The sequence below is a fragment of the Paroedura picta genome, chromosome 3 (genome assembly GCF_049243985.1).
Source record: "Paroedura picta isolate Pp20150507F chromosome 3, Ppicta_v3.0, whole genome shotgun sequence".
Classification (NCBI taxonomy): Eukaryota; Metazoa; Chordata; class Lepidosauria; order Squamata; family Gekkonidae; genus Paroedura; species Paroedura picta.
The window spans coordinates 76,310,790-76,330,289 of record NC_135371.1 but is presented as its reverse complement, the minus strand read 5'-3'; the positions used below and the strand labels follow the sequence as shown (position 1 = coordinate 76,330,289).

Genomic DNA, 19,500 nt, shown 5'->3' with positions numbered 1-19,500 from the left:
TCCCGTGATCTGGACACAATACTCCACTTGATACAACCCCAAATCCCATTTGCCTTTTTAGCCACCGAGTCACACTGTTGACTCATGTACTAAGATTCCTAGATCCTTTTCGCACATACTACTGCCAAGACAAGTCTCCCCCATCCTATATTGGTGTAGATGGTTGTGTTTGCTACCCCTCCCAGTTTAGTATCATCTGCAAATTTAATAAGTATCCCCTGTAATCCCTCATTCAAATCATTTATAAATATGTTCATAGAATCATAGAGTTGGAAGGGGCCATACAGGCCATCTAGTCCAACCCCCTACTCAACGCAGGATTAGCCCTAAGCATCCTAAAGCATCCAAGAAAAGTGTGTATCCAACCTTTGCTTGAAGACTTCCAGTGAGGGGGAGCTCACAACCTCCTTAGGCTTCCTATTCCACTGCTGAACTACTCTGACTGTGAAAAACTTTTTCCTGATATCTAGCCTATACCATTGTACTTGAAGTTTAAACCCATTACTGCGTGTCCTCTCCTCTGCAGCCAGCAGAAACAGCATCCTGCCCTCCTCCAAGTGACAACCTTTCAAATACTTAAAGAGGGCTATCATGTCCCCTCTCAACCTCCTTTTCTCCAGGCTGAACATTCCCAAGTCCCTCAACCTATCTTCATAGGGCTTGGTCCCTTGGCCCCTGATCATCTTCGTCGCTCTCCTCTGTACCCTTTCAATTTTATCTACGTCCTTCTTGAAGTGAGGCCTCCAGAATTGCACACAGTACTCCAGGTGTGGTCTGACCAGTGCCGTATACAACGGGACTATGACATCTTGTGATTTTGATGTGATGCCCCTGTTGATACAGCCCAAAATGGCATTTGCCTTTTTTACCACTGCATCACACTGCCTGCTCATGTTTAGTTTACAATCCACAAGTACCCCAAGGTCTCGTTCACACACAGTGCTACCTAGAAGCGTATCCCCCATCCAGTAGGCATGCTTTTCATTTTTCTGACCCAGATGCAGAACTTTACACTTATCTTTATTAAATTGCATCTTGTTCTCATTTGCCCATTTTTCCATTGTGTTCAGATCTCGTTGAACTCTGTCTCTATCTTCCGGAGTATTTGCCAGTCCTCCCAATTTGGTGAAAATCTGCAAACTTGATGAGTAGTCCCTCCACCCCCTCATCTAGATCATTAATAAATATGTTAAAAAGTACCGGGCCGAGCACAGAGCCCTGAGGTACCCCGCTACTCACCTCTCTCCAGTCTGATGAAACACCATTGACAACAACTCTTTGAGTTCGGTTCTCTAACCAATTCCCATACACCTAACTATCTGAATATCCAGATTGCAATCCTTCTACTTATCCATCAGAACATCATGGGGAACCTTGTCAAAAGCTTTACTAAAATCCAAGTAAATGACATCAACCGAATTTCCCCGATCCAGCAAACCTGTTACTTGGTCAAAAAAGGAAACTAGGTTGGTCTGGCAGGACCAATCCATGCTGACTTCCTTGGATCACCAAATTGTCCTCCAGATGTTTGCAGATCGCTCCCTTTAATATCTGCTCCATTATCTTCCCCACAACAGAGGTCAGACTCACTGATCTGTAGTTTCCTGGGTCATCCTTCCTCCCTGTTTTGAAGATTGGAATAACGTTTGCTCTTTTCCAGTCCTCCGGGACATCTCCAGTCCTTAAAGAGGTTCTGAAGATGATGGACAAGGGCTGTGCAAGTTCTCTGGAAAGTTCTTTGTGTACTCTCGGGTGCATTTCATCCGGCCCAGGGGATTTGAACTCATCCAGTGCAGCTAAATGCCTCTTGACAACCTCTCTATCCATGTTAACCTGCCACCCAGACACTATCCTTTGGCTACGGCCATCTCTAGATGTGCCTAAACACTTTGACCTGTGGGAAAAAAACAGATGTAAAATAGGCACTAAGCCTTTCTGCTTTCTCTGCATCTTCCGTTAGAGTTTGTCCATCCGCACCCAACAGTGGGCCTATTGCCTCCTTTACGTTTGCTCCTCACATAACTGAAAAATCTTTTCTTGTTACCGTGGGCTTCCCTGGCCAATCTTAGCTCACTCTCAGCTTTGGCCTTTCTGATGATTGATGTTGAACAACACAGGCCCCCGGATAGATCCCTGGGGCACTCCAGTTGTCACTCTTCTCCAAGAGGATGTTGAACCATTAACAAGTACACTTTGGGTACGATTTGTCAACCAGTTATCGATCCATCTAACAGAATTAGAATCCATACCGCATTTTACCAACTTGTCAATAAGAATATCATGTGGAATCTTAGCAAAAGCTTTACTGAAATCGAGATAAACTGTCCACAGCATTCCCCTGATCCAGCAAGATAGTCACTTTCTCAAAAAAGAGATAAGGTTGGTCTGATATGACTTGTTCTTGCGAAACCCGTGCTGAGTCTTAGAAATCACAGCTCTTTGTTCTAGCTGCTCAAGGACTGACTGATGATTTTGCCAGTTATAGCTGTCAAGCTGACGGGTCGGTAGTTACCTGGATCCTTCTTTCTCCCTTTCTTGAATATGGGGACAATATTCACCCGCCTCCAATCATCTGGCACCTTACCTGTTCTCCAGGAATTGTCAAAAACGGATGGAGGTTCAGAGATGACATCTGCAAGTTCTTGTACCCTTGGATACAATTCATCTGGCCTAGAAGACTTTGTTTGATTTAAAGAAACTAGGTGTTTATGGACTGCCCCCACAGTGATCCTAGGCTACCATTCCCATCACCCCTGTTGTGATACTTTTTTGCCACTTAGAGCACTATTTCCCTCAAGAGAAGACTGAGGAGAAATAGGAGTTAACCAGTCCAGCCCTCTCTTCATCTGTTATAATTTCACTTTCTTTTCCTCACAGTGGTCCTACAGAGTCCCTACTCTTTATCTTACTTAAGATATAAAACGGGATTGTACTTACTTGTAACCATTGTTCATTGAGGTTTTCTGTGCATACACACATTGGGACTGCCACGTGTGGGGGCCAGCCACAGAAGTCTTTCTAGCTCTAGCCCTATAGGGGGTGCTACTGTTTCTAACACGAGCCTCTTGTGGCGCAGAGTGGTAAGGCAGCCGTCTGAAAGCTTTGCCCATGAGGCTGGGAGTTCAATCCCAGCAGCCGGCTCAAGGTTGACTCAGCCTTCCATCCTTCCGAGGTCGGTAAAATGAGTACCCAGCTTGCTGGGGGGTAAACGGTAATGACTGGGGAAGGCACTGGCAAACCACCCCGTATTGAGTCTGCCATGAAAACGCTGGAGGGCGTCACCCCAAGGGTCAGACATGACTCGGTGCTTGCACAGGGGATACCTTTACCTTTACCTTTACTGTTCTAACATGGTGCGCATGTGTGCGGCTTCCTGCCGGAATGCACACATGACCTAGACAGAGCGCCCCCTCTTCCTGCAGTTCCAAACCACTGCAGTGAGCCTAGGAACATCACAGCCAAGATCTTAGGACAAAGGCTCATTGTGGGGACAGAGGAAGGGAAAGTGTGTCTTCTCACAAGACTTCAATGAACAATAGTTATAGGTAAGTCAAACCCCGTTTTCATTGTCTGGTTGTGCAGCCCCACATTGGGACTTTTACAAGCTAATACCTGAAGGATGGCCAGATGAGCCCTTAAGAGAATAAGGACTGTAACACCGCTCTACCAAATTCCAAATCTCTGTTGTCTTGGGGATTGATGGCGTAGTATTTCCCAAATGTCTCTTCTCTTGCCCAGGTGGCTGCACGACAGATGTCCATCATCGGGACATTTCTGTGGAACAAAGTTGATGGTGGAATGATTCTCATGACTGGAATGTAATAGTGGATGGATATGAACTGTTCAGAAAAACAGAATAGATTGAAGAGGTGGAAGAGTGGCACTGTATGTGAGGAAAGGGCTTACCTGTCAGGAAATTCTAGTGAAGGAGAGTATATCTACAGTGGAAAGCATATGGGTGAAAATAAGCAAAGGGAAAACAAACTGTGTGGTGGTTGGTGTCTGCCACCAACCGCCTGACCAACGAGAGAGATCCGCGGGTGTCCTCCTTGTCCGGCTTCTCCTGTCTGTTGAAGCCTTGTCTGCTATATCGGGAGTAACGTCCCCTACGAAAGGAATATCGACTATTCCCCCAGGATCCTCTCCTGTTCTCCCGAAATCTTGGCAGGGTGTTCTGTGATCTGAAAGAAAAGCCTTGAAACTTTCTATCATTACTTTGTCTAACAAACTTTGGCATCATTTGCTTTTTATCTCGGGTTTCGATCAAAATTCTATTCAATGCATTCCCAAACAATTTATCTCCCTGAAAGGGGTAGGCAATAACAATGGATTTGGAATGATTGTCTGCAGGCCAGGCCCCTCAGCCAAAGAACACACCTAGCAGCTGCCAAGGACGCAGGTCCCCTGGCTGAAAAAATAACTGCATCCAAAGTAGTATCTGCTAAATAACACTGCCTTTAACAGTCGTGATACACCTTCAGTAGACTTCTTGTCTGCTTCAGGAATTAATCTTACCAGCTTTCTAGTCCAGACTATCGAAGCCCTAGCCGTTATGGAAGCTGTGGACGAGGCTCTAATGGCCATAGCTACAGCCTCACGTGCCTTTTTGAGAGAGAAATCTGCCTTTTTATCCATCTGGTCTCTAAGGTGACCTTCACCATCCTGAGAAACCAGACCCTGTGACTGCAAAGCCGTGACTGGTGCATCGACCAGCGACATCTGTAAAAACTCTTCCGTATAGTCTGAGAGTTTGTACATTTTTTAAATAAATGCCAGAAATTGCTTGTTAGCCATAGGTTTCTGCCATTCTGCCTTAATCTTTTTTTCAAAAAACTCAGGCATAGGAAACACCTTTTGTACGACCTCCACAGGAGGAAAAAATTCTTCTTTACCTTTCACTCTAGGCTTCATATCTTTTTCTGGTGGTGCCTCAGCTGCCTCTGGCTGAATAAGGGCTAAAGCCACAATACATTTCTGTAATAAATCTTGAAAATCCTCCTGTTTAAAAAATCACTGAGTTGGTTCAGGGACCTGAATATCTTCCTCCATCGCCTGTGTCCCCTGTTCTTCATCCGTCAAAAACTCACCTTCTTCTGGATCGCTCACAGACGATCCTGAGGACATAGGTAAATTATAGCATCTTTTTCTAGCCGCCTTGGTGGGAACGGAATGAGGAACCTGCTCATAGTGAACAGAATGCGATGGGGAATAATATTGAACAGGAGGATGCAGCATCCTAGGTGGTAAAGGTAAAGAAGGCACATTTAAAGCAGACCTCTGCTGATAAAACGAATTCATTTCGTTTCTTAACATACACTTCATAAAATTGAACATTTCAGAGGACATGCCAGCAGGCAGCCCTTCACTCACATTTGTAGGTCTGTCTCCAGAAGAAGTGCCAGGCTGTGGGTGTCCCAGAGAGCCAACAGAGGTTTGGGATTCACCTTGTATTATAGAGCTCGTGCTGTCATTTTGGCATTCAGCCACTAGGGGGACTCCTTCCCCCACGTGCAACTCAGAGCTCCGCACATGGTTGCCCTCGAGACCAAAGCTCCCTGCAGAGCTAATCATGACGCAGTCAGAATTGCCTCCGGAGCTTGTTTGTTTATGCAGAACGCCTCTGCTAGCCCGGTCACACTTCTCTCCACGCAGCCTTTTGGCTGTTTTGCAAGTAGCCTTCCTAGGCTTCTCGGGCTGCTCCGGGGCTGCCACGGTCAGTAAGGTTTCCGATGGAACGCAATCTGCCGGGCCCGTAGCTCCACCGGCAGCTCCATGCGTGCCTGGGAGATCAGACTCTGACAAATAATCATCTTGAAAAACACTTGTTGCCATTCTGAACAGTAAGTAAATTTCCTATCAATCTAACTTTAAACTTTAAACTCTAACCTAGCAACATTAACTATTAATTAACTTTGCTTATAACTAAATAACCTTAATTATGAAATACCCCCCCCCCCATTTTTCCCCCCTGGGGAATGAACTGGGAGGGAAAGATACAGAGGAAAGAAGAAGTAGAAGGATTTTAGTATAGAAATTCCAACTAACAGTCTTAATCTAGCTTCTATTTAAAAAAGGTGAAGAGCTAATGCTCACACAACCGCACTCCCTGCAGGCAGGAGAAATACTGAAGATGAGGGCGGTTCTACCAGGGAGACAGGAAGAGGAAGTAAATTTAAGGCCTGCCTCCCTAGCACCAGCGGTAAGAACCACCCATCAAGGATGGAGTCCTAGAACCAGGGGAGAATAAACCTGCTACCCGCTGGAAGGCAGTGGGCGCTAGCTAGCAGGACATGAGAATGGGGGAGGGAGAGGAAGGCGGGAGTGGCAAGGAGAAGCATGGTGCGGACGCCCACAACCCCCCATAACCTCGTATCTGGGAGGCAGTGTGGGGAGCTTGCAGTGAGCTCTGGGCTGGGGCTCCCTGGGTGGGCACTCCTCGGGCAGTCTGATGGCGGCAGGTCACAGGTGGCAAGAGCAGGGTGTGGTGGTAGCAGACAGCTTGCTGCCAGCTGCAGCTCTCCGGGGCCAGCAGCGAGTCCTAGGAGTGGACTTCTCCCAGAGGCTACCGATGCATATGTGGAGGTGCCAGCGCGGCCTGCTTGTGGCCACTGGTGCATTCTTTCGGTCACCTCCACTTGCGGGCAGGGCCGGCAGCTCATCACGGGCACTGCTCCCACCTCTGGGTGGCTCCTGATGGACGTGAGGGCCGCTGGCTCGTCCTAGTGGCTGCATTGCACCAGCACTTTGGCACCAGCCTTCTCACAGCTACTGCCAGCACAGCCTCCTCGGGGCTACTGCCGCCTGCCTCGGGCCTGCTCCTGGTACTGGCGGCCAGCGCCACCTCGCCCTTGCTGCTGCGGCCACCTCTTTTCTGCTGCCGCCAGCTGGGTGGAGCAGCGGGGCGCCGGAGACTCACTACCTCTAGCAGCCAGGCTCATCTGCAGCCAGGCTGCCAGAGAGGCAGGCGGGTGGTTACACATGGCGGTATGCGTAGGGCCGGCACAATCAGGGTGCAGCCAAGCTTCGCTGGCTGTACCCTGATTTGCCTTGATTTGAATCCAGACTCTGTCCGGGGGCCAGACACGCTCCACCCCATATTGCATCTTCATATTGAAGAGCCAAAGGCCAATATATATGCTATATTATTCAGTAGAGGTTGAATTTTACAAGTTGGATATTCATGATATTTACATTCAAAGGACAACCGTTGAGGAAAATTTCCATTTGAAAACGGGACATATCTAGAAACCGTTCTGGTTGGATCCTACATGACCATAAACAAACAAGAATGAAGAACCCTTCATTTCATTTATTCTGTAATACTTTTAGTAACATCTATAGTAGCCTTGGGATAGGTTTTTTCTTTCTCTTATTGTATTCACAACAAACCACCCCTCTTGTCTATATTTGCTTGAGTTTCGTTATATAAGAAGTTTGGATGACTTCCCCACTAAAAGAGAATGAAACACTAGACCTACCTAAAGTTTCTTCTCTTCAGTGGGGCAAAGTCATCCATTTCCCATTTCAGTAGAGAGAGAGAGTACTTGTAATTACTGGGATCATCCATCAAGGAAATGTGAAGGTGCAGATACAGAACTGGGAGATATATAGATTAGAGGGGCAACCTTGCTATGGCCTGGAGAGTCACGCAAAAATTTACATAGCTCTGCCTGGAGCAAGAGGAGGTGTGACGTAACCAGCTTGAATGATTTAACCCGACTGAAGAGAAGAAACCTTCAGGTAAGTCCAATGTTTTGTTTCTGAGATATATAAAAAGACAGATCTGTTGGAATATAACTGAAATTCAGTTTCATGTTCTGAAAAATACTTCTGAATCTGGAGAAGTAATAACAAATTAGTTGATAAACCTTTACATTATTTCATGCAGAACACCTAAAAATACGCTTGGAGGACTATATGGCACGGTTTCCCAAAGTAAGGATTCTCCGAACCAAGAAAAGAGAAGGGTTGATAAGAACTCGGATGCTTGGGGCCTCTGTAGCAGTAGGAGATGTTATTACATTCTTGGATTCTCATTGTGAGGCCAATGTGAACTGGTTGCCACCTCTGTTAGGTAAGAAGGAGATTTGAAATAATATGTATTAATCTGGTAATCACCTGACAGCTGGTGCTATATTGGTTATGACATTTTCAGATTGTGTCTCATACCCAGCCATATCAATATCTTGAAATAATTAAAATTATAACTTCATATAATCATTAAGACCTGTTACAGACATCTTTCTGCAGATTTTTGGAGCAGTAAGCTTTTAATCTTGACTTTTGATTCTGTGCCCATCTTATACACCATTCTTTTCCTCTGGTATATTTCTTCTGTAATTACAATAAAAACCACACACTTTTGTGAATCAGGATGGAATGTCACTTCTGACGTCTGGTGGGTGGCGTCCAAAGTTTTCTTTTAAATTTACGCAATTACCCTATCGCAACTAGGCTTGTACACTTCGGGACACTTGGACCACTTTGGCGGCCATTCAAGCCTGAGGTGCCAAGCGCCATGGCGCAGGGGGGAGGGGCAGCACTGGTGGTGGTGCACCAGTCAGCGCACACAGAGGCGCAAAGCAAAGGGGCGAAACCTGATGTTGAAACTAACTAGACTTTTTAAAAAACTGACAAGGAGCTGCATATTGCCAAGTTTTAGGGGATTCTCCGCTGTCTTATACTGTGAAAAAGAGGAAAGAGTCACACAATCTCATAATATGGGGAAACACAAGCATATAGAATGCATGGTAGAATTCACTGGCACAGAAGGCTGTGATCATTGGCTGTGTGTGTGTGCACATGCACACATATACACACACCTGCCTGTGCAAATTCTGATGCAACACCACCATGCTTTGCACAGGGCTACAATATGTATCGGAGAGGAATCCTAGCAAAAGCTCTGGAGAGCTTTTTTAGCCTTGTGACACTAAATTTTAAAAAGTGGGGAATTTTGCCAGTACCCTGTCACAACTGCTTAGTAACACTAATTTTTTGTTTTCCTTGCAAAATCAGTGCAGTTTTCTTATTGTGATTCCTAATTTAATCCTGTACACTGTCCTGTGTGAGTTGCAGTCTTTTCTCCAAATCTATCAGTCCCAAATGGTTCTTAAGTTCAGTGGTTTCCAGGAAGTCCATTGACTCAGCCACTGTTTTAATGTTAGACTTCCAGAGACTGCCCAAATGTTCCCTCCCCCTCCCCTCCCCCAAAAAAGAACTTTATTCACTGGAGCATTAAAGGGAAAAATGTTTTCAAAGTTTTAGGCTTCCCTTCCCTGTGTCTTCCTGTCTTTATATCTCATGGCAATTCATTCTATACTTACAATCCCCCCCCCCGCTTTTTTTTTTTTGCTTGCATGCAGCAATTAAATCTTTTCCCCCCTTTCATTTTACATTGGGGACACTGATGTTTGCCTCCTCTCCAATCCCCCTTTAAGCCAATAACAGCAGAGGACTAAACATTATGCAGTTCTTTAACCTTGCCACCTATCATTTAAAAAAAAATTATTCAGCGATCGTAGAGTAGGGATCATCTTATATTGACAGACTGATGCTGCTTCTTAAAAATAATTTTAAAACAAGCAAATGGAACTTGTACACCAGTTAAGGGGAGAGGAGTGCAGAGTGGGCAGAACAATCTTGATGTGGTCAAGGGATGACCTTTGAAGGGTGACAAAATGTTAGGGGGAATCCAAGGGAACCTGTACATCTTTATATAACCTTTGGCTTGGAAGTGAAACTAGGGGGAGATTGGCACAAAAGCACTCACAGAAAACCCAGGGAAGCTGTGACCAGAAAGTGAACTGAACACTAAAGGGAGGTAAAAGTTTTGCAGAACAATAAAGAAAACCTGTCAGACATGCACAGTGAAAGTGAGAGAAAACACCCATGCATCAGTGAAATAGTGCTATCCTTAACCTATAGGTATACTTCTGTATGCCTACATTCCTTTACTCCATTCCAAGAGGCTGGAGTAAGTAAAGAGCACACCTGTATTTAATTGTTGTTGTTGTTGTTGTTGTTATGTGCGAAGTCGTGTCCGACCCATCACGACCCCATGGACAATGATCCTCCAGGCCTTCCTGTCCTCTACCATTACCTGGAGTCCATTTAAGTTTGCACCTACTGCTTCAGTGACTCCATCTAGCCACCTCATTCTCTGTCGTCCCCTTCTTCTTTTGCCCTCAATCGCTCCCAGCATTAGGCTCTTCTCCAGGGAGTCCTTCCTTCTCATGAGGTGGCCAAAGTATTTGAGTTTCATCTTCAGGATCTGGCATTCAAAAGAGCAGTCAGGGCTGATCTCCTCCAGGACTGACCGGTTTGTTCGCCTTGCAGTCCAAGGGACTCGCAAGAGTCTTCTCCAGCACCAGAGTTCAAAAGCCTCAATTCTTTGATGCTCGGCCTTCCTTATGGTCCAACTTTCGCAGCCATACATGGCAACTGGGAATTCCATAGCCTTGACTAAACGCACTTTTGTTGGCAGGGTGATGTCTCTGCTTTTTAGGATGCTGTCTAGATTTGCCATAGCTTTCCTCCCCAGGAGCAAGCGTCTTTTAATTTCTTTGCTGCAGTCCCCATCTGCAGTGATCTTGGAGCCCAGGAAAATAAAATCTGTCACTATCTCCATTTCTTCCCCATCTATTTGCCAGGAATTGAGAGGGCCGGATGCCATGATCTTTGTTTTCTTGATGTTGAGTTTCAAGCCAACTTTTGCACTCTCCTCCTTCACCCGCATCAACAGGCTCTTTAGTAACCTTTAGTTCCACTTTCTGCCATTAGAGTGGTATCATCTGCATATCTGAAGTTGTTGATATTTCTCCCTGCAATCTTGATCCCAATTTGTGACTCCTCTAATCCCGCATTTCTCATGATGTGCTCTGCATACAAGTTAAATAGGCAAGGCAACAGTATACAGCCTTGCCGAACTCCTTTCTCAATTTTGAACCAGTTAGTGATTCCATGTTCAGTTCTCACTGTTGTTTCTTGACCTGCATATAAATTTCTCAAGAGACAAATAAGATGCTCTGGTATTCCCATCTCTTTAAGAACTTGCCACAATTTGTTGTGCACACAATCAAAGGCTTTAGCATAGTCAATGAAGCAGAAGTAGACGTTCTTCTGGTACTCCCTAGCTTTCTCCATGATCCAGCGTATGTTGGCAATTTGATCTCTAGTTCCTCTGCCTCTTCGAAATCCTGCCTGTACTTCTGGAAGTTCTCGGTCCACATATTGCTGGAGCCTAGCTTGTAGGATTTTGAGCATAACTTTGCTAGCATGAGAAATTAGTGCAATGGTGCGGTAGTTTGAACATTCTTTGGCATTGCCCTTCTTTGGGATTGGAATGTAAACTGAACTTTTCCAATCCTGTGGCCATTGATGAGTTTTCCAAATTTGCTGGCATATTGAGTGTAGCATTTTTACTGCATCGTCCTTTAAGATTTTGAATAGTTCAACTGGAATGCCGTCACCACCACTAGCTTTATTGTTGCTCAGACTTCCTAAGGCCCATTTGACTTCACATTCCAGGATGTCTGGCTCCAGGTCAGTAACTACCCCATTGTGGTCATCAGGGATGTTAAGCTCGTTCTTGTATAGTTCTTCTGTATAATTTTGCCACCTTTGTTTAATCTCTTCTGCTTCTGTGAGGTCCCTACCATTTTGGTCCCTTATCATACCCATCTTTGCATGAAACGTTCTCTTCATATCTCCAATTTTCTTGAAAAGATCTCTGGTCCTCCCCATTCTATTGTTTTCTTCTATTTGTTTGCACTGTTCATTTAAGAAGGCATTCTTATCTCTTCTAGCTTTTCTCTGGAATTCTGCATTCAGTTGGGTGTATCTTTCTCTTTCTCCCTTGCCTTTCACTTCCCTTCTCTCCTTAGCTATTTGTAAAGCTTCCTCAGACAGCCATTTTGATTTCTTGCATTTCTTTTTCTTTGGGATGGTTTTAGTTGCTACCTCTTGTACAATGTCGCGCACCTCCGTCCATAGTTCTTCAGGCACTCTGTCTATCAGATCTAATTCCTTAAATCTATTTGTCACCTCTACTGTGTATTCATTGAGGATATGATTTAGTTCATACCTGAGTGGCCTAGTGGTTTTCCCTACTTTTTTCAATTTAAGCCTAAATTTTGCAACAAGAAGCTCATGATCTGAACCACAATCAGCTCCTGGTCTTGTTTTTATTGACTGGATAGAACTTTTCCATCTTTGGCTGCAGAGCACATAGTCAATCTGATTTCTGTGTTGACCGTCTGGTGATGTCCATGTGTAGAGTCGTCTCTTGGGTTGTTGGAAAAGAGTGTTTGCTATGACCATTGTATTCTCTTGACAAAATTCTACCAACCTGTGCCCTGCTTCATTTTCTACTCCAAGGCCAAACTTGCCTGTTATCCCGGTTATCTTTTGACTTCCTACTTTAGCATTCCAATCCCCCATGATGATAAGCACATCATTTTTTGGCGTTGCGTCTAGAAGGTGTTGTAGGGCTTCATAGAACTGATCAACTTCATCCTCTTCAGCAGCAGTGGTTGGGGCATAGACCTGGATCACTGTGATGTTGAATGGTTTGCCTTGGATTCGAACTGAGATCATTCTGTCATTTTGGGGATTGTATCCCAAGACTGCTTTTCCTACTCTCTTATTGATTACGAAGGCTACTCCATTTCTTCTGCAAGATTCTTGTCCACAGTAGTATACCTGATGGTCATCTGAATTAAATTCACCCATTCCTGTCCATTTTAGTTCACTGATTCCTAAAATGTCTATGTTCAGTCTTGTCATTTCTTGTTTAACCACGTCCAGCTTGCCTTGATTCATGGATCTGACGTTCCAGGTTCCTATGGAATAAATATCTTTACAGCTTTCAAATGCTTTGGGCTGATCCTGCGTTGAACAGGGGGTTGGACTAGATGGCCTGTATGGCCCCTTCCAACTCTATGATTCTATGATTCTAAGTCTGAGGAAGAGTGCTTGCACTCAAAAGCTCACACCTTGAATAAATCTTTGTTGGACTTAAAGGTGCTACTGGACTCTGGTTTTATTATGCCCTTAATTATTCACCAGAGTGCTAGCTAGGTTTATTAATTTTTCTGTCATTGTAACCTAAAGATGTTAATTATTAATATTCTTCTATGGTACAATCAAACTATATAGTACAAGTGGGGACCCACAGTATCATAGAATCATAGAATCATAGAGTTGGAAGGGGCCATACAGGCCATCTAGTCCAACCCCCTGCTCAACGCAGGATTAGCCCTAAGCATCCTAAAGCATCCAAGAAAAGTGTGTATCCAACCTTTGCTTGAAGACTTCCAGTGAGGGGGCGCTCACCACCTCCTTAGGCAGCCTATTCCACTGCTGAACTACTCTGACTGTGAAAAACTTTTTCCTGATATCTAGCCTATATCGTTGTACTTGAAGTTTAAACCCATTACTGCGTGTCCTCTCCTCTGCAGCCAGCAGAAACAGCATCCTGCCCTCCTCCAAGTGACAACCTTTCAAATACTTAAAGAGGGCTATCATGTCCCCTCTCAACCTCCTTTTCTCCAGGCTGAACATTCCCAAGTCCCTCAACCTATCTTCATAGGGCTTCGTCCCTTGGCCCCAGATCATCTTCGTCGCTCTCCTCTGTACCCTTTCAATTTTATCTACGTCCTTCTTGAAGTGAGGCCTCCAGAACTGCACACAGTACTCCAGGTGTGGTCTGACCAGTGCCGTATACAATGGGACTATGACATCTTGTGATTTTGATGTGATGCTTCTGTTGATACAGCCCAAAATGGCATTTGCCTTTTTTACCGCTGCATCACACTGCCTGCTCATGTTTAGTTTACAATCCACAAGTACCCCAAGGTCTCGTTCACACACAGTGCTACCTAGAAGCGTATCCCCCAGAACTCCTCAAAGGATCCCTTCCTCCTCTTAACTTTATTCCCCCCTCCTTCTAGTGCTGAGTTGCTGCACTCCCCCCAAATCCCTAGATTGATGCCAGAAAATCTAGCATGATGTAAGCAGATCATCTGAATTGTCTTTTTCTTTTTCTTTTTCTTTCTTTCTTTCTTTCTTTCTTTCTTTCTTTCTTTCTTTCTTTCTTTCTTTCTTTCTTTCTTTCTTTCTTTCTTTCTTTCTTTCTTGCCTTTTAAAAGTGAAAAGGCATATCTCTACAAGGGAAGAGGTTAGAGACGTATCTTTTGTTTGTTTGTTTAATAAAAGCTGGGAATTTAGAGAACCTGCTCAAACTATCATTACAACATTATATCAGTATTTAGGGCTGTTTAGAAAAAATAAAATGAAACCACGTATCTTCAGGAGGGGGGAGAGGGAATGGTTTGACGACAGCAGTCCAATAATTGAAAAGTGAGCTGGAGATGGGTGTGAGTGAGTGGGATAAAGAAACCTGATATAAATGTAATGCACAAGCAAAAAGCCATCTCAGAATTGCCTTCTAGAAAAAGATTGGTGTAAAATGGTTTCAAAAGAACCAGAAAAATAAACTAAAGGCACAAAAGTGCATGTGCAAATCAGGATCAACTGTAGCAGAAGCAACTCTAAAAAACATGTAGAAAATGCTGTAGCTGAAACTATGTAGATGGTTCCTTTTAACAGGTATTCTACTTTAGTAAGAGTCTTTTCTCTCCCCCACCACTGTCACAGAGAGACTAACAAAATAATTGTGATGTGTACCATGGTTATCTGAGAACCTTGATATCTCCTTGACCCATGTTCAAATAAACATTGAACAACACTGTCGGTTGTTTTTCATCATGGTAAAGTGACAGAATGATGTGCGATTAGGACATGTAAAAATATTGATTTGAGATTAATGTTGCTTATCCAAATGCTATTCTTCCATTAAGTAAAATGAAATGTAGCCTGACATGAATAAGGGATTGCTGTGCAGAGGATTCCTGCAGTTCAGATAATCTCATATATTGTGTCACCCTCCCCCCATCTGCAGTTTTGCAAACTATGGTAGGGTAGATAAAACTCATCAAGCTATGACAGCTGGTTCGTTATAGGGCTGGAGCAGCTGAGGTAACCGCTATGGTAGCTATGAGACTGCTGTATCAGTAGGGTCCCACAAAATCAGTGTCAGCTCTGTTCTCAGATCAGCATTCCTCTTCTGAACAGCTTTTTTCTAGTCTAGATAAATAAATCCCTTTCCTTTTACAAATAAATGGACCGTGTTTATATTCTAAATGGTATATGCAACTTCTCTACACCAGCCAGAGATAAGCTGTAATCCTCCAAGCAATTTGCCCTCATCAATACATTTATTTACTTTATCAAGCTGGTTTTAGTTGGTAATCTTTCCCTTCCTCAGTACATGTTATTGACTGTAGTAGTAATTAGAATTTGATTGGATTGTTTCCATCTTGAGAAAACCTAGGCACAGCTAAACACCTTTTTTGCATATACTTGCTGCTGTTGTTTTTTGCTAGCAGCATATCAGGTGCTTGCCAGTTTTCTGTTGAAGATATAAGGACAAGGAGTTTCTAGATAAGCCAAGATTAGTTAATAATCAAAAGGACACAGTCCTAACAAAATTAATATTAATAACAGACGTTATTTAATTCCAAGTATTCTTTCCTAGATTTTTTTAAATGGCTGATTGTCCTGTAATTTGTCCAGTTTATAGAACTCTATATGGTTTTCATATTAGGTTTCTGAGTCCCTGAACTTTAGAAAATAAAGCTGCTATATTTATAGCAATTATAATTAAGTTGAAGCAATGAAGATACTCTATTTTTTTGAAAATTTTCTTGAAAAGAAGTTTGTCTGAATTTTTTCCTGCCTAAATTTGGCACAATAGGAATGAGTGGTACATTAATTCTTTTGACCTACTTGTGAACTTGTGCAAAAGATAAGTTAATTACTGTTTCACTGAATAAAATCAGAGTTAAGTATCCAGCTGTGTCTAGGACAAGTTAAAAAATCAGCAGTGGCATTTAAAGGGGTAAGATTCTTTTAATATGTATTAAATGCCAAACTGTTAGGAGATTGTTACACAGAACAGAAAATAGCCTATGGATCCACCAGATAATTAAATTTCATTTAAGGTATGTGAATACCTGTTTAATTTTTGGCTGGCCCCAATCACCTAGGCTTTTTAGATACATAGGTTTTCAGTAATTGTATATACATACAAACTAGAACCATGTAGTTAAATAATTTTGCTCATTATTTCAAAATTTGAAAATTGTTATTTCCACCCCCATTTGTAGCTCTCATTACGTTCTTAAGGTTGCCAGATTATAGTACTATCTGTTCCACTTAATATTTCTGGCAAGCCCTTGGAGGAGGAGCATGTCTCATGACTTAAGCTTAACACCCGCTCAAGGTGGCCGTCCCACCCTGAGTGCCTCCTCCTCTGTGCCATCCAACCAACTGGCTTGCCTGTCTGTCCAGTGGCCAGCCAATCGCCTTCCATCCCCCTGACCCCCTCTCCTTCCATTTCCCTCTGAGGCTCAGAGGCTGCAGATCCCTGCCGCATGAGAGTTGCCCCTGTCGGTGAGTTCCGTAACAGCTGCCTGCAGCCTTTCCAGGTCCTGGGGGGAGGGGGAGTTCTTCCACTCCACCACCATGATATATTCCTGAATGCAACAGGGTTTGGCCTTTAGTAAAGCCATAACTGGCATAATTCCTGATCTGTGAACATTTCTTGCAATCTTTAAGCAGTGGTTGGACAGATACTTATGAATGCTTTAGATCCTTCATTGAATAAGGGGTGGACTAGATGGCCTGAATTGTTGTTGTTGTTGTTGTTGTTGTTGTTGTTGTTGTTGTTGTTGTTGTTGTTATATTTGGATTTCTAGCCCACCACTCCCAGTGGCTCTTGGCGGGTTACAACATATATAAAAACCCCAATAAAATTCCCCTAAACCCAAAACTGTTCCATAATTAAAAAACAATTCACAAGATGTCTAAAAGCAAGTGGACTGCATTTGACTAAACTCGCCCACTATCCAAGGTGGCATTGACCATTAACCCTCCTAAGAGTAACCTGGGGGGGGGGGCAGCTCTTCCCTAGCACGCCAGCCTCAACCATAGTCTTGGTGGAAGAGCTCCGTCTTACAGGCCCCGCGGAATGTCAGAAGCTCCCGTGGGACCACTACAACCTCCCATAACTCTTCTGAGAGCTTATTCCACCAGGTAGGGGCCAGGACCAAGAAGGCCCTGGCCCTAGTTGAGGCCAGACATGCTTCCCAGGTGCTAGGTATGACCAACAAATTTAAATACACAGAGTGTAGAACCCTAGGGGGGGCATAGAGTGAGAGGCAGTCCCTCAAGTATGTGGGTCCCAGACCACACAGGGCCTTAAAGGTTAATACCAAAACCAACCGGTAGCCAGTTCAGCTGCCTCAGCACAGGCTGCATGTGAGCCTTCCAGGATGGACCCTAACAGCCATATTTTGTACCAGCTGTAACTTCCGGATCAAGCCCAAGGGCAGGCCCACATAGAGCAAGTTACTGAAATCTATTCTGGAAGTGACCGTTGCATGGATCACTGTGGCCAGATGTTCAGGGGACAGGTAGGGTGCTAGTAGCCAGGCCTGGCAGAGGTGGAAAAATGCCTGGCTGGCTACCTTCTTCACCTTGGCCTCCAGAGTTAATGAAGCATCGAAGATAACTCCCAGATTCCTGGCCTGGGACGTGATGACTAGTTGCGTCCCTGCCAAGTTGGGTAAGTGCGCTTCCTGAGCCGCCCCCCTACCACCCAGCCATAGGACCTCCATCTTGCAGAGGTTGAGTTTCAGGCGACTCTGCTCGTGCCATCCAATCACGACTTCCAAACATCTGGCAAATGGTTCCAGGAGGGAGTCTGGGCGGCCATCCATCAGGAGATACAGCTGGGTGTCATCTGCATACTGATGGCAACCGAAGCCGTAACTCCGCACCAGATGGGCCAGAGGGTGCATAAAGATGTTAAATAATGTGGTGGAGAGAACTGAGCCCTTTGGGACCCCACAAGGGAGCCGAAATGGACTCGATAGCTCTTCCCCCACTGCCAACCTCTGGGTCCTGTTTAGGAGAAAGGGGTGTATCCAGCGCAAGGCTGTGCCCTGTATCGCCTTCCTGGCGAGGTGGAAAGACATCAGTTCGTGGCCCATTCCAACTCTATAATTATATTATTAATGTTTTAACAGATCAGGAATTATGGCTTTATAACTCTACTAGAGGCAAAGCCCATTGAATCCAGGACTACAACGGGTGCTAGAGCTTGGCAGTGGGAAGAGGAAGAGGAGGAGTTGTCCAGTCTGTAAGGGCATGGAGTTGAATGTGTGTTGTGTGGGAGGTTGTGGTGGCATGGAGACAAATGAGGGCATGGGTATGGAGATATGGGTGTCAAGAACTTGTGGTGTGGAATGTTCATTGAGGGTGGGAGAGGACTGACCTTTGGAAACTGTGTCATAGAGGTTACAGATGAGCTTTCCAGAGCCATGTCTTCAGATATCAGACTTACACTGGCTGCATGCGCCTCCGGATTGGCTCCTTGGCCCCAGACTGACAAGCGGAAGGGCTAATTGGCCCCTCCGCTTATCAGTCTGGGGCCAAGGGGCCAATTGTTGCCTCCCCACCCCCACACCCCTTAGCCTTTTATTTATACTGCGGAACTCTGGCAACCTTAAGACTGTACCTCATTCCTGTATCAAATAAGAACTGCCTACTGATTCCAACTCCTACCACATTTTCTTTTCCATATTTCTGTTCCTTTACTTTCCAGTTCACTAACTATCCTACAAAGCTTTTTATCTGTCAGTAGCAGTGGGGTTGTGGCTCGGTGAAAGAGCCTCTGTTTTGTATGCCTGAGGTCACAGGTTCAATTTCCATCACCTTCAGTTAAAAGGACCAGATAGGAAGTGAGGTGAAAGACTTATACATGACACCCTGGAGAGCTGCTGCCAGAGTAAACAACACTGACCCATATGGACCATACACTTGGCTCTATGTGGAGTTTTGCTCCTATTCTGGTATCTCCTTGCCTCCTTTCTTCAATTCCATGTTATTGCTCCCCATGGTATCTTGAGGCCCGTGTTTTTAAGTCCACTGCCTTCTTCGTACTATATCCTTTAGCCTCCATAGCACTCCTGTCTTCCTTCCCTCCTGCAACTATAGCACATCTTGAAAAGTTCCATAAGATATCTCCATTTCCAATTAGCCCCTTATCTCTGTTTCTTACTCCCCATTTGGTTGATCTTCTTGAGCTTATTGCTTCCTTTCCATCCTTCATTCAGTTATAAGCCTTCTGAGCTTTGTGTTCCTTTATTTCTCTCCTTTGTGGGATATGTTCCCAGTCCACTACCTATCCCACAAGGCAACTCATGTTCTTTTGACCTGCGTGTTTTCATTTCTAGTTAGGCCAGTAGCATTTCTTTTCTAGAAGAAGAAGAAGACAGCTTTATCAGTACGCAAGCCCAAGGTCACCCAGCTGGTTGTATGTGGGGGAATGCAGAATCAAACCCGGCTCACCAGGTTAGAAGTCCCATACATCAA

At 44.5% G+C, this 19,500-nt stretch overlaps 1 protein-coding gene across 4 annotated transcripts in view; it reads left to right on the top strand.

The window, feature by feature from the left end:
• Positions 1-19,500, top strand: part of GALNT10 (polypeptide N-acetylgalactosaminyltransferase 10) — a 150,179-nt gene that overhangs the window by 83,437 nt on the left and 47,242 nt on the right. For 3 of the 4 annotated variants that reach the window (XM_077326478.1, XM_077326475.1, XM_077326477.1), the window contains exon 5: positions 7,889-8,074. The exons of the other annotated variant lie outside the window; for it this stretch is intronic. In XM_077326478.1, the coding sequence (XP_077182593.1) occupies positions 7,889-8,074 (186 nt within the window). The remainder of the gene's footprint in view (positions 1-7,888; positions 8,075-19,500) is intronic. 4 annotated transcript variants of the gene reach the window in all.